We start from the raw sequence: 15,859 nt of genomic DNA on the forward strand, positions 1-15,859 counted from the left end.
AGTTGTGTCTTGAGAAAGCAGGAGGGGTTTGCCATGTGGACTTAAGGGAGGAGTTGGAGTGGTGCAGGCCCCTGAGCTCTTTTATTGAACAGTCTGAATATGGTAGGCAGCAAATGGGCTAGGAGAATATTCTTTCCCCTTCCCACCTAGATTTTCATTTAAGAGTCTTCTCTTTCGATATGACCTCCTAATAGCCAATGGTTAAAATGAAAAGTATTGGAGTCTGACCTGGATGCTAATCCACCAGCTATCTAATCAGCTTTATGACCTTACGTATGACACATATTTGTGTTTCAGTTTCCTCATTTGAACAACTTATTTATGTCTCGGTTCCTTCACTTATACAATTTAAAAATAAAGCATCCAGCACAGATTCTGGCATATGTAAAGTACCGCTATTATTTCCTATCGTTATCTCATTTAGTCCTCACAAGCAACTTGGACTTTGGGTATAATTTCCCCCATTCTTCCGAAGCAGAAGCTTAGAGTGGGTAGGTGACTTGATTAAAGTTCCCAGGACAATCTGGAGTTGTCTCTGCCTCCACAGCTCGTGCTTAATTTCATCTCCGCGCCGGGTTTTCTCAGGCGGCCCCAGCGGCAGGATCCAGTCCGGCGACAAAAACTCCGGCGCCAGGATTTGGGCGCCGCCGCGGCCTGCGCCCAGGGGGCGGGGCCAGGCGGGGCCGGGCGGGGCCGGGCGGGGCCGGGCGGGGCGGGGCGGGCGAGAGGAGGGAAGTTGTCGAAGTTAGGGGAGACGCCCGCCCGCCTGCCCGCCCGGGCCTCGCCTCCGGCTGCTCCGTCCGCCTCTTCCCCGCCCCGAGCCCCCGTCAGCCAGTCCTTCCTTCCCCTCCCGTGCATGATGGAAACACCATGGCTGCGGCGGCCCAGCTCTCTCTGACACAGGTAACGCCACCCGCCAGTCCGCCTGGCTCGGACGGCCGGTGTCCCCGGCCCCCTCCCCCACCGTCCTATGGTTTACCGACCTGGGGAGTTTCTCTCTGCCCCTGGCGGGGCGGCCGATACTGAGAGCGAGCGCGCGCGCGTGTGAGTGTGTGTGTGTGTGTGTGTGTGTGAGAGAGAGAGTGTGAGTGTGACTGGGGGAAGGACGCCATCCCGAGACGGTAGCTCAGCCGGGGTAGCCGCGACCCCGCTCCGGCCGGTCGGCGCCGCAGCCCCGCCCCACGCGGCGCCCTCTCCTCCCGACCCCGCCGTGTCCCCCGACCCGCTTGGTGTGTGCCCGCTCCTCTCACTCCAGTTCTGCTTCACCCACCCAGGAAGTTTCCTCCTTCCAGGCCAGAAGCACCCAGGTGAGCTCCTGTTGAGCTCTCGCGGATCAGCCTCATCCTCGGGTCAGCCCTTGTCCCACACGAGGCTCGCCCTCGGGACAGGCAGAGTCACCTTCCTGAGCCAGGCGCTCAGGGTTGCCTCCAAGCCAGTCTTTCCTCTCTAAACCGGCCTTTTCCCAGCGGAGTCCGACGAAAACCCTTCTCCAGCAGTTTTCTCCAGTCTCTCTTCCACATAAGTCTCATTCTACCAGAGCGCGTACTTACCTTGCTAGCCCCTTCCTGGATTCAGCCTCTTCCCCTCCTGATCAGGTTTCCTGCTGGGTCAGATCCCCCTATTCAGTCTTTTCCTCCTCAGTTCTGCTACCACTCCTACCCAGTGGGCTCTCTATCGCTGTCCAAGCGGAAAACAGGGAAACATCCTTGAACAGGTGTGATGGTCCCACTAGTCTTGGTGCTGGGAAGGACGTAAGAGGTCACGTGTACTGGGGGAATCTTCACCAAAACCTGTTCTCAGGGTCTTTTCTCTTGCCATTCTGCTTCCTTCAGAGTCAGTCCTCGTGCTTCCCAGAAAACTGCTCAGCATCACTCTGGGAGCCTTGTTCCTCGCTCTCTGTAAAGAAAGCCAATTGTAATCTTCCTGTGGTGTCCTGAATGGTGAGGGGGATGTGCACCTGTCAGTCCCTTCCTGCTTTTTTGACCAGATCTCACCCCAACCTCACCTTCTCAGCCTGTTCTCTGCAGAGCTGGTGGCCATGGACTTCTCCGTTGGGGCCCACCCCAGCCTTCCTGCCTGCCCTGTAGTATCTCCCCGCCACCTTGTAGTCTCCTTGGCCTGGATTTGTCAGGGCATCTAAGGCAGAACACTGGGATAGGCTATACATTGGGGCGGGAGAGTTTCCTGTGTTGGGATCAAGAGACTTTGGGGGTCTTTTGCCTAGCATTCGAGGATAGAGATATTGAGTGAAAAATGTTCTCCACAGGAACCAGGAATCACGTTAATAACTTGTGCCTCCGGTAAGATAACTAAGTTCAGCTTGCAGGAATTTTCAGCTTCATAAGTGAAGTCTGTTTCTTTTCCAGTTTATTTGGTGTTGCTTATCCTATTTTGACAAGCAGATATTGGGGAAGAGTACTTGGAAAATGGTGATTTAATCTTGGTAGCGAATCTCTTTGGAAGGGTCCTCCTGAAAACTCAGATTCGGGGAATGGCAACATTGACTTTTGGGTGTTCACTTTTTAATAGTCTAGTTAGTGATATGCATTAAGCAAGATCCTGTTGGCAGGCTGTTGCTCTCTGGCTCTGTTGTCCAATTCCAGCGGGAGTTCTCCCCTCTTGAAGTTCTCCCCTCTCCTCCCCTGAGGACTTCTATAGATTTGCTTCTTAGTTGTGTGCATACTTTATTCTCTCCCTGGGTAAGACCATGTTTTCAGTTTCTATTTACTATCATCTCTGGATATTTTCTTCAGGCTCTGTCAATTTTATAGACAGTTAAGTAATTTAAATATGTTCTTGTGGTTATATATTTAAATATTAACATCTACACAAAGTAAATACTGAATCAGGAGTATTATCCTTCATTGTTTTACATGTAAGAGAACAAACACTGATGGTTCATTTATATTGAATAGCCAAATAAGTCAATTTAGAATATTTTGATTTTAAGACATTAAGAGGCAATAAGGTATATTGTAAAGGCACAGGAAAAAGAAACTTCCCAAGTGTTAATATACCCTAATGTGCCTCCTTGTTATTTAAAAACTTTGCTGATTTGTGTTTTTTAATTTAATTTTTTAACTGCTTGAGGCAAATAAACTGAGATAACAGTGCACCCTGGTTTCACATTCATTATTGATTTGTTTATGTCACCATCACCCCCCTGCCCCAACACACATTTAGACATAGCTATACTCAAGTGAGATCCTCCAGGGCAGGGACATCTTTCAACTCATCTGTTTCCCTCAGTGCCCATCTGGAAGAAAGTGATTAATAACTGTTTGTCTTATGAATGGCTGAAAATTCTGAAGGGTTGTATGACAGTTACAAAGATTAAACTGATGCTGAAGTTAGTTTCTGCCTCTGATCATAAGATGATAATGGTTTTGGAGTAGGTTCATTCATTCAGCCAATGTTTGTTCAGTACCTTTTATGTGCTATGTACTGTACTGGGATTGTCTTGTATATAATTTTTTGCCTTTATCAACTAAGCAAAACTGACAGTTGGGGGAAAAACACCTGAAAAATATTTTAATTTACTCTTTCCTTCCTCTTTCTTCTGCCTGCCAACCAACCCTCCAATTCCCCAACCAACAAAATAAATTATGTAAATTATCATGGTCTAGCTTCTAGACAGGATAGACTATTAGAATAATGAAATGTTAGTTTCATTCCCAGCTCTTCCAGGAGCTAACTGTATGGCATTAAGTCTCCAGGCCTCAGTTTTCTTAGTTTTAATATTCATTAAACAAATATGTACTGACCATTAATTATGTACTAGGAATTATTCTAGGTGCTGAGGATATACTAATGAACAAACTAGATGGCAGTTCTTGGAGCTTGGAGACAAAAAAAAACATGGAGCTTCCATTCTAGTTGGAGAGTTTGAATTAGTTGATCTAAGGACCTTTCCAAAGAACATTCTTTTTATAGATCATATTCTATGATTTGGAAATCTAGTGGTGACTTTCCTATGGTACTTTAGTGCAATATAGCCTTAGTGGTTTTTTTTAAAATAAATTTATTTACTTATTTGTTTATGGCTGCGTTGGGTCTTGGTTGCTGCATGCAGGCTTCCTCTAGTTGCAGCAAGCGGGGGCTATTCTTAGTTTCAGTGCGTGGGCTTCTCATTGTGGTGGCTTTTCTTGCTGTGCAGCAGGGGCTCTAGGTGCGTGGGCTTCAGTAGTTGTGGCTCGTGGGCTCTAGAGCGCAGGCTCAGTAGTTGTGGCTCACGGGCTTAGTTGCTTCGCAATATGTGGGATCTTCCCGGCCCAGGGATCGAACCCATGTCCCCTGCATTGGCAGGCGGATTCTTAACCACTGCACCACCAGGGAAGTCCAGCCTTAGTGTTTTTTAATTTTAGTTTTCTTCGCTGGGTATTCTATTCTTGTCAATAAGAAGTAAAACTTGAGTGAGAAAGCTCTTGTGATTTTTGCTTATGGTGGTAGATTACAGAAAGATATTAATGCTTCCTCTTTTTAAACTTTGCTGATTGCCCATTTCTTCCTTAAGGCTGTATCTCTAATAATAATGATAATAATACTATTAGCTTCCCTTTGGGTGTTACTGTATGCCAAGAATTTTACTTCACTTAACCTAACACTCCATTTTACAAATGAGGGAAATAATTTGCATAAATTAGTAAGTGATAGATCTAAGATTTGAACCAAAGTCTGTACGACTTCAAAATCTGTCCACTGTACTTCTCTGTGTACTACATGCTCGGCATATCCATTGCTCCCTTGTATTTTTTATTCTTTTTTTCCAGTATTTGCCTTGTTTTCCTAATTAGGTACTAAACTTCTTGAGTATGGAAGCATTATCTTTTGCCTCTGAATCTCCAGTACCTTTCATGGCTTCTTGACAGTACAATTGTGGGCGTACAAGTACTGCTCTTGATGATCAGGAAGGTTTTATTTTATTGAAAGATGGCATAATATGAGTATTTTAAATAATCATCTATCAGTTCAGCTTTATGCTGAAGTTTTCTTGTTTTAATTTAGCAAGGATTCTTTTTTTTAATAATAAAAAAGCCTTTAGAATGGGACTTAATTAAAAGTCTTAATATTTGATCAAAAACAATACATGCTATAAGGATACTTTTTTTTAATGCTTTTTTTAAATTGAAAGAGTGATAAAACTGCATTACAGAAAATTTGGAAATTGGAGGGAAAAAATCTCCCATAATTTCAGCTTTTGGTGTTTATTTTCAATTTCATTAAAGTAGACAGTATGTGTTAATATGGGTATCACCTTTGCAGTCTGGTTTAACAGTTATGATGGTAAATACAGGGCAGAGTGTGAAAATTATAACATGTTCTCAGAAGCAGAAAAGGAGTATTTATTCAACATGACATATCATTTGAGTTCCTACTATGGGAATGGCACAATAATGATATTTTTCTTTTTTGCCTGCAGTTACAGTCCAGTATATTCAGGAAATCTTTGTTTCCTTGAGCAGTATTTAACAGTTTTCAAAAATGGCTTGGAATGTTCAGCATTTGGGAGGAGCTGTCACAGTTAAAATTAATTAGGAACAGTTGGTTTGTCCAATAGAGTGTATTCTTTTGTTTTCACTCTATTTGCAGACAGAGCAATGATAACAGACTAACATGTAGTAGAAAAAGATTGAGCATCTTTATTTAGTGACGAATCATAGTTCTAATCCCCTGTCTCACTAATAGTCTAATTTAAGGTCTCAATCTAAGGTTTTTACTTGCTCTTCAAGGAATTTTAAACACAGTTATACGCTTCTTTGTTTTGTGAATTTTGGACTTAATAAAACTGGAACTCTGGAAACCAAAATCAGTAAGATGGCTTAAGTGAGAGAAGGGATGGGAGAGGGAGGTATGTAGGGAGGGAGGGGGGGAAGATCCATTGATAGAGGTCTGGGTAATTTGGAGAATTGGTAGAAATAAATGAAAAATTAATCTAGGCAGAGTTCGTTAGGCAAACCCATATACTAAAATTTCATTTTAAAGTAGTGGAACTCTCATCAACAAGATAAAATATTATGTCTTCATTAAAAATTTTTATTAATCTGAGGGATGTTGTAATTTGAATGCTGTATTACAGTACAGTGGAAACATTTTATTTAGACAAATAATCTAATCCACTTAAGCATCATAGAAAAAAGACTGGAAGAAAAAAACACCAAGATTTTATGATAGCATAGTTATAATTTTTACTTACCTTCTTTTCAACAGTGAGCATGTATTTCTTCTGTAATCAGCCAACTTAGCATTTCTGTGTGACAAGTTTTTTGAAAATTCACCCTTTTAAATTGAAATCAATAACTATATGTAATATTGATATCAACTATACTTCAATTAAAAAAATAAATAGCTATATGTTAAGTAAAACTTTGTGTTCTAAGATGGCATCTATATTCACATTTCATCTTAAACATTCCCGTCTTTGGGTTTAGAGAAATTGGCCAGAAGAATGATAAAAATTATTATTACAATTGGTTTGGAGAATTCAGTCAGAGGACTAATTTATAATTTTGTGTGCTGCTTTATAATTTACGAAGCATTTTATGCTCTCTCATTTGATCTTCACAATAATCAGTAAGCTAGACTATTATTATCATTATTTCAAACTAGAGAATAGTCAGGCTCAGAATTTTGACTTAGGTTTATGCTGGCTCTCTTACTTACCGACTGTAAAACTTATGTTAAAAAAAAGTTCAGGGCTTCCCTGATGGCGCAGTGGTTAAGAGTACGCCTGCCGATGCATGGGACACGGGTTTGTGCCCCGGTCCGGGAAGATCCCACATGCCGCGCAGCTGCTAGGCCCGTGAGCCATGGCCGCTGAGCCTGCGCATCCGGAGCCTGTGCTCCGCAACGGGAGAGGCCACAGCAGTGAGAGGCCCGCGTACTGCGCAAAAAAAAAAAAAAAAAAAAAAAAAAAAAAATTCACACATACCAGTGATAGTCTCCATCCTGCTCTTGGCCTTCAATCCCATTCCAAGAGGCAGTCATTCTTGATGTTTCTTGTGTGTATTTCTAGCAATAGTCTGTGATGTAGATGCAAAAAAAAAAAATATATATATATATATACACACACACATATATGCACAAACACACATATATATAAGATATGCTATATATATAGTGTGAGTGTATGTATATTTCTTTTAAATAAGCTGCATATTTTGTGGCGTATTATTATTTAGTGTAATTGATCTAGGAGATTGTTCTATACGAGCACATACAGATTTCCCTCATTATCTCCAACACTTGAGAATATTCCTTTATATGAATATACTGTAATTTATTTAACTAGCCACCTAATGATGGACTTTTATATTGTTTGTGATCTTCTGTTGTTACCAACAGTGCTGCAGTGAATATTCTTTTATACATCTTTGTGCACATGTGTATGTGCATTAATTTTTAGTAGGTATAATTTGGGGCCAAAGGATATTTTTAATTTGGAAAGATACTGCCAGTTTACATTCAGAAAGCTTATACCATCAACAGTGTTTGTGCCTTTTCCCCATCAACATGGTATATTATCAAGTTTTGGTCATTGTTAACCTGGTATATAATAATGATGTTTGTTGAAAGTTGGCCTCATGCACTGTGCTTCCCTATCACATAAATGTGAGCTTTTTAATATTTTGTACAAAAGTAAGATAGAAGTGAGATATAAGAAACTTTGTGATATAAATAATGCTTTAATAATTGCAAGTGCAATAAAAAATAATGGTACTACAAAGCTACAGTAATCAAAGCAGTATGGTACGGGCACAAAAACAGACACATAGATCAATGGAACAGAATAGAGAGCCCAGAAATAAACCCATGCACTTATGGTCAGAACCTATGACAAAGGAGGCAAGAATATACAATGGAGAAAAGGCAATCTCTTCAGTAAATGGTGCTGGGAAAACTGGACATCTACATGTAAAAGAATGAAATTAGAGCATTCTCTAACACCGTATACAAAAAATGGATTAAAGACCTAAATGTAAGATGTAAAACCATAAAACTACTAGAAGAAAACATAGGCAGGACATTCTTTGACATAAATTGTAGCAACATTTTTTTGGATCTGTTTCCTAAAGGAAAGAAATAAAAGCAAAAATAAACAAATGGACCTAATTAAACATAAAGCTTTTGCACAGCAAAGGAAACCATCAACAAAACAAAAAGACAACCTACTGAATGGGAGAAAATATTTGCAAATGATATGACTGATAAGGGGTTTATATCCAACATATATAGATAGCTCATAACTCAACATCAAAAAAACAATCAGGGCTTCCCTGGTGGGGCAGTGGTTGAGAGTCTGCCTGCCGATGCAGGGGATGCAGGGGACACGGGTTCGTGCCCCAGTCTGGGAGGATCCCACATGCTGCGGAGCAGCTGGGCCCGTGAGCCATGGCCGCTGAGCCTGCGTGTCCGGAGGCTGTGCTCCGCAGCGGGGGAGGCCACAACAGTGAGAGGCCCGCGTACCGCAATAAAAACAAAACAAAACAAAACAACCTGATTAGAAAGTGGACAGAAGAACTGAATAGGCATTTTTGCAAAGAGGACATGCAGATGGCCAACAGGCACATGAAAAGATGCTCAACATTGCTAATCATAAGGGACAATGCAAATCAAACCCATAATGAGATATCACACACCTGTCAGAATGACTGTCATAGAAAAGAACACAAATAACAAATGTTGGTGAGGATGTGGAGAAAAGGGAACCTCCATACACTGTTGGATGTAAATTGATGTAGCCACTGTGAAAAACAGTATGGAGGTTTCTCAAAAAATTAAAAATAGAACTACCATGTAACCCAGCAATTCCATTCCTGGGTATATATCCAAAAAAACACAAGAACACTAATTTGAAAATATACATGCACCCCAATGTTCATAGCAACATTATTTACAATTGTCAAGATATGGAAGCAACCTATGTCTATCAACAGGTGACTGGATAAAGAAAATGTGGTATGTATATATATACAATGGAAATATTACTCAACCATAGAAAAGAATGAAATTTTGCCATTTGTAGCAACATGGATGAACTTGGAGGGTATTATGCTAAGTGAAATAAATCAGACAGAGAACGACAAATACTGTATGATAGCACTTATACGTGGAGTCTAAAAAATACAACAAGCTAGTGAATATAACAAAAAGAAGCATCTATCTAGTGGGCTAAATATTAACGCAAAGATCCTGGAAGGAAAACATTCTTATGCCACTATTGAGAAGGAAGAGGACTGATGTTATGTAAACTACTAAGCAGTAGGTACTTTTAGGTGATTTACATATATTATTTCACTTAATATTCACAGCCTTTCTACGAGTAGGGATTAATCTTCTGCATTACTTACTCAGGGTTGTGTTGTAAGTGGTAGATTTGAGATTTGAACCTGGGCACATCTGTTCTAAAGCACATTTGCTATGCTGCTTCCTGTAAACAGCCATTGACAATATTTCAGACAAATTAGGGATAAAAATGAACATTCACATGATATTACATTCCTCTATTGTTATGTAAAAGGAGCAAATTACTCAGTGGGATCTGTGTGTGAGTGTGTGTGTGTGTGTGTGTGTGAGAGAGAGAGAGAGAGAGAGAGATACAGAGAAGAGGTCAGTTTGGGGATAATAATAATTAATGCATGTTGAGAACTTATGATTTGTCAGGCACTGTTTTCAATAATCCTTACAACCTGTTAATCAGATCATCCTTATTATTCTTGTTTTATAAAAAGAGAAAACTTAGGCACACAGGTGAAGTAACTTGTTCAAGGTCAAGCTACTGCTAAGTGTTAGAGCCAGGGTTATAACCTAGGTAGTGTAAACAACTTATATAAATTGAACGAGTCTGTATTCTGAGGGCAAAATAGCTCTGACAGAACTAATTAATGGTGCCATTCCTTGGTTATCACTGAACATATGTTCTAGGCTGCAACATCTTATGTGAAAATCAACTTTTCGTTGCATAGACCACATCTCTAGAAAGTGATTGTTGTACCAAGTTATAGTGGAGGGTTTTTGTAGACATGATAGAAAGTAGTTTTACGTTTTGCTACCTCTAGGAATTTATTGCTTATGAAAACCTAAGCCTATTTAGGTTAGTATACGTCACGCCAGTATTTACATTTAAGCTAATAGTCTCTTGGACATGGTAGTTTGGACTTGGAGTTCCTTCAGTATCATATTACTAAAGATCATACTGTGTATCAGAGAAAATTTTCCCTAAAAAACAAACTATTTTACTAAGTAAAATAGAACTGCTAGGTCTGGGGATTTCTGGTGTTCCAGATATTAAAAATTGTTGAAAAAATGGGAACCTCGGGCTTTGCAGTCAGAATGTCTTAGGTTTCAATCTTTTGTTTGATTGTGTAACAAGTTTCTTAGCCTCTTTCTTTTTTTACCTATAAAATGGCAAATAAACTTAACCTGCAGGATTTGTTGTGAAGAATATGTGAAATGTTTATAAATGTCTTGGATCAGTTTAAATGGTAGCAGCTATTAACAACAACAACTACTACTACGATCACTAGCCAGATGTTTATAATAGCTAGATTTTAGTTATTTATAGGGCTGTTAATTTTTATGAAATGTTACACTTAATTAAAATTTTCATAAATCACTGATACCAAGGATTATTGGTAACTTCATTCCATCTTGTATTCACTAGGTACAACACAGTTACATCATTATGCATATACTAAAAATATGAAGCTTACATGCATTAAAAGTGCTTCCATTATTGTTGGTCCACCCTCTTTTATTTCAGAAAGCATTTACTGAATGCCTCCTGTGTCCCCACTGTGTTGGGTCTTGGACATACAAAGAGAATAAGACCTAGGTTCATGCACTGAAGTACCTTTTAATCTTTTAGGGAGATAAACACTGACTCTAGGGTGATGAGTACTATGATACAGGATGATAGAAGAAAGGCACTTGGGTGCTGTGGAGTATCCTGATTTATGATGAAACTTTTTGTGGTAATTTAGTTTTTAATTTTTTCAGTGTTTTACAGTGTCCAAGATTGGTACTGTGGATGACATTTATTTATTTACTTATTTGGCTCCACTGGGTCTTAGTTGCAGCATGCAGGATCTAGTTCCCAGACCAGGGATCAAACCCGGGCCCCCTGCATTGGGAGCGAGGAGTCTCAACCACTGGACCACCAGGGAAGTCCCAGCATTTTAAATTGTACTTAAAAGGATAACATAAAACCATAGGAATATTTGATTCCAGTCAAATTGTATTTTGGTGCGTCAGGTCCACATTGGGGAAATATCATGTCCATTTTCTTATAATTTATTCTCTTTTTCTTTGTAATAAAGCAAGCATTTTTAACCTAGAGCACAAGACATTAGGAAGGGGTTTCAAGGATAGGCTGAAAGAATCTCTGACCTGCTCTAAAATAGTATGTAAAATAATAAAAGTATCATGATTTTTTATAGTGGGAAGGACACTAGACTTAGTACAAGACAAACCTGGATTTGAATTCTCCCTCTGCCACTTGTACTCTCTCTGGGTGACCATGGCAAGTTACTTAAACTCTCTGACTTCCTTTTCCTTATCTATGATGTATATACATTGTTGGAATGTAAGAAACATTAAGTAAATAGCAGTGCTGTTATTATTATTGGTACTTATATACAGAATTCATATGAATATTATTAAAATTTTTTTTTATTTCCAAAATTCTTCACTCATTAAAAAAACTTGTAGGGCTTCCCTGATGGCACAGTGGTTGAGTGTCTGCCTGCTGATGCAGGGGATATGGGTTCGTGCCGCGGTCCGGGAAGATCCCACATGCCGCGGAGGGGCTAGGCCCGTGAGCCATGGCCGCTGAGCCTGTGCGTCCGGAGCCTGTGCTCCGCAACGGGAGAGGCCGCAGCAGTGAGAGGCCTGCGTACCGCAAAAACCAAACCAAACCAAACCAAACCAAAAAAAAAACAAACAAAAAAAACTTGTAACATGCAGAAATATAGCAAGGAAAGCATGGATCACCATCCACCCCATTCTTTAAATTTTTGTTTTTTTCTTTACATTTTTTTCTCTTTACATGTTTTTTTTAAACATTGTTGTAACCTCTCTCTTGCATTCTCTCTGTCTCTCTCTCACACACATACACACACACATACATACATATATCCACATACGTATAGCTTTGTATTTTATTTTTTTTAACTTAACATATAGGTGTTTTCTTTCTATGTGGTCTTCATAGCATCGTTTTTGTTTGTTTTTTTTCCATCTTTACTGGAGTATAATCGCTTTACAATGTTGTGTTAGTTTCTGCTGTACCACAAAGTAAATCAGCTGTATACATATATCCCCATATCCCCTCACTCTTGAGCCTCCCTCCCACCCTCCCTATCCCACCCCTCTAGGTCATCACAAAGCATTGAGCTGATCTCCCTGTGCATAGCATCTTTTTAATGTCTTTAGAATATATTCATTGATTGGATGTTTTATAGTTAATCAAGCCCTAATGACTACAGATCATTTATATATCAATTATAATCAATGCTGTTGCAAATAACCTTTGATATGCCATTTGCTGAATTCTTTTTTGTAGAGTTATAAATGGTATTGACCATAATTGAGTTATTTTTCTGTGTATACCTTTGAATTTTGAGGTTAAACTTGAGTGATTTTCGTTTAGTTTATAAGATCTTGAATGGCAAAGCAGACAGCAGCAGTAATTTACTCAAGAGCAATAATCTCAAAAAACTACTGTGAAGGAATTAAGTTGAGTATATTTAATTTGGCTGCAAAGACCATTTAAAGATTATAAAGTTCACTTAGCATGGGAAATTGGCATTAAAAGTTGTGAGCCTGAAGAAGATTGGATGATTTCAGTTTGCATACCTCTTTTTTTGCAGGCTAGGTTGCTTTCATTCTTAGTCTGTTCTCTACATTCTGTTCTTTGCTTTGTTTTTTTCTGGCACACTTTTAGGCAGGGCCATGTAAGATCTGGGGGTAGATGGGACCATCTGGCACTTTAGAACAGTTCAGAAACTTAACTCTGTTGATTGTACTTTGAGCTAGACTTGCCTGAAATGTCCTGGTTTGTCTCTGTGCTTGGCAGTTTTTTTCTTTTATATACCCTCATAGCTTTTTTTTTTTTTTTTTTTGATTCGCGACCTCTCACTGTTGTGGCCTCTCTTGCCGCGGAGCACAGGCTCCGTACGCGCAGGCTCAGCGACCATGGCTTACGGGCCCAGCCGCTCCGCGGCATGTGGGATCTTCCCGGACCGGGGCCCGAACCCGTGTCCCCTGCATCGGCAGGTGGACTGCCAACCACTGCGCAACCAGGGAAGCCCCCTCATAGCTTTTTACAGCTACTTTCTTTCTTACTTTAGTACAGACATTTTACGAGTACTAGTGTTTACAGATTGAGGTAAACAAAACTTATTTTCCTTTAACCTAACCAAAAACATTAATTATCTTTTGAACTATATCTGCATTTAGAAATATGAGCCATATCAACTACTTTTATTTATTTTTTTAATACTTTAAAAATATATTTTAATTTGTTTTTGGTTGCGTTGGGTCTTGGTTGCTGCGCGTGGGCTTTCTCTAGTTGCGGTGAGTGGGGGCTACTCTTCATTGTGCTGCACGGGCTTCTCATTGCGGTAGCTTCTTTTGTTGCGGGGCACGGGCTCTGGGCACGCGGGCTTCAGTAGTTGCAGCACGCGGGCTCAGTAGTTTTGGCTTGCAGGCTCTAGAGCACAGGCTCAGTAGTTGTGATGCACAGGCTTAGTTGCTCTGCAGCATGTGGGATCTTCCTGGACCAAGGCTCGAACCCGTGTCCCCTGTATTGGCAGGCGGATTCTTAACCACTGTGCCACCAGGGAAGCTCCAATCCTCAAGTACTTGTAATAAAATTACTAGAGGTACTGAATTTATAAAATGTTTAAAAATTGTTTAGTTGTTAAGAGATGTTCTTTGAGCTTCCTGCCCTATTATTTCATTCTTTTTATTTTTTCTTTGGCTGCGTTGGGTCTTCGTTGCTGAGCGTGGGCTTTCTCTAGTTGTGGCGAGTAGGAGCTACTCTTCATTGCAGTGTGCGGGCTTCTCGTTGCGGTGGCTTCTCTTGTGGCGGAGCATGGGCTCTAGGTGCGCAGGCTTAAGTAGTTGTGGTACACGGGCTCAGTAGTTGAGTCACGCGGGCCCTGTAGTGCGTGGGCTTCAGTAGTTGTGGTGCGTGGGCTCAGTAGTTGTGGTGCGTGGGCTTTAGGGCGCTCGGGCTTCAGTAGTTGTGGTGCGTGGGCTCAGTAGTTGTGGCTCACAGGCTTTAGAGCACAGGCTCAGTGTTGTGGCTCATGGGCGTAGTTGCTCTGTGGCATGTGGGATCTTCCCGGACCAGGGGTCGAACCCCTGTCCCCTGCATTGGCAGGCGGATTCTTAACCACTGCGCTACCAGGGAAGTCCTATTTCTTTAAAATTAAAAAAAAAATTACTTTTTAAACAGCCATATTGATGTACGATTCACATATTATACAATTTATCCATTTAAAATGTACAATTCAGTGGTTTTTAGTCTGTTTATAGTCGTGTGCAGCCATCACCACGGTCAATATTAGAGCATTTGTATCACGTGAAAAAGTAATCTCTTACCCTTTAGGTATCATCCCTTCTCCTCCATGCTTCCCCCAGCCCTAAGCAACCACTAATCTACTTTCTGTCTCAATAGATTTTCCTATTCTGGACTTTGTATGAATGTAATCACATAATACGTGGACTCTTGTTGCTGGATTCTTTCACTTAACATAATGTTTTTGAAGTTTATCCAAGTGTAACAAGTATCAGTACTTCATTGCTTTTTATGGCCGAATAATACTCAGTTTTATTGTTAAACCACATTTTGTTTATCCATTGATGGGCATTTAGGTTGTTTCCACCTTTTGGCTATTATAAATAATCCTGCTATAAACATTCATGTATAAGTTTTTGTGTGGATACGTGTTTTCATTTCTGCTGGATATATCAGGTCATGTAGTAATTCTATGTTTAATTGCTTGAGGAACTGACAGACTATTTCCAAAGCAGCTGTACCATTTTATATTCCCACCAGCAGTGTGTGAGGATGAGGATTTCTCCACATCCTCTCAAATAATTGTTACTATCTGATTGTTCAATTCTGGCCATCCTAGTGGGTGTAGAATAGTATCTCATTGTGGTTTTGATTTGCATTTCCCTGATGACGAATGATGTCCAGCACCTTTTCATATGCTTGTCAGCCATTTGTGTATCTCCTCTGGAAAAATGTCCATTCTCATCCTTTGCCCATTGTTTGTCTTTTTATTATTGAGTTGTGAGAGTTCTTTATATATTCTAGATAAAAGTTCCTAATGAGATAGGTGGTATGCAAATATTTTCTCCCATTCTGTGGATTGTTTTTTACTCTCTTGATAATGTCCTTTGATGTACAAAACTTCAAAATTTATGACCCGAAGTTATTTTTTTTTCTTTTGTTACTTGTGCTTTTTGTGTGATATTTAAGAATCCCTTGGCAAATCTCAAGTCATGAAGATTTATCCCTATGTTTTCTTCTAAGGGTTTTATAAGTTTAGCTTTTACACTTAGGTCTTTGATCTGTTTTAAGTTAATTTTTGTATATGATGTAAGGTAATACATTCTTTTGCATGGATATACGATTGTCACAGCACCATTTATTGAAAAGACTATTCTTTCCACATTGAATGATCTTGTAAAAATCATTTGGCCATAGATGCGTGAGTTTATTTCTGGACTCTTAATTCTATAACGTTGATCTGTATGTCTCTCCATGTGTAGTATAGCACTGTCTTGATTACAGTTGCTTTATAGTAAGTTTTGAAATTGGAAAGTGCTAGTCCTTTAACTTTGTTTT

At 40.0% G+C, this 15,859-nt stretch overlaps 1 protein-coding gene across 2 annotated transcripts in view; it reads left to right on the top strand.

The window, feature by feature from the left end:
- The first annotated feature begins 742 nt into the window (after nt 1-742).
- EPS15 (epidermal growth factor receptor pathway substrate 15) overlaps nt 743-15,859 on the top strand; it is a 164,636-nt gene continuing 149,519 nt past the window's right edge. The window contains exon 1 of one of the 2 annotated variants that reach the window (XM_082666035.1): nt 743-903. In XM_082666035.1, coding sequence (XP_082522161.1) covers nt 871-903 — 33 coding nt within the window. In that variant the 5' untranslated portion in view covers nt 743-870. The remainder of the gene's footprint in view (nt 904-15,859) is intronic. The other variant, XM_082666034.1, reaches the window with a different exon arrangement.

This window comes from Grampus griseus (genome assembly GCF_964374135.1).
Source record: "Grampus griseus genome assembly, chromosome: 1".
Taxonomy (NCBI): Eukaryota; Metazoa; Chordata; class Mammalia; order Artiodactyla; family Delphinidae; genus Grampus; species Grampus griseus.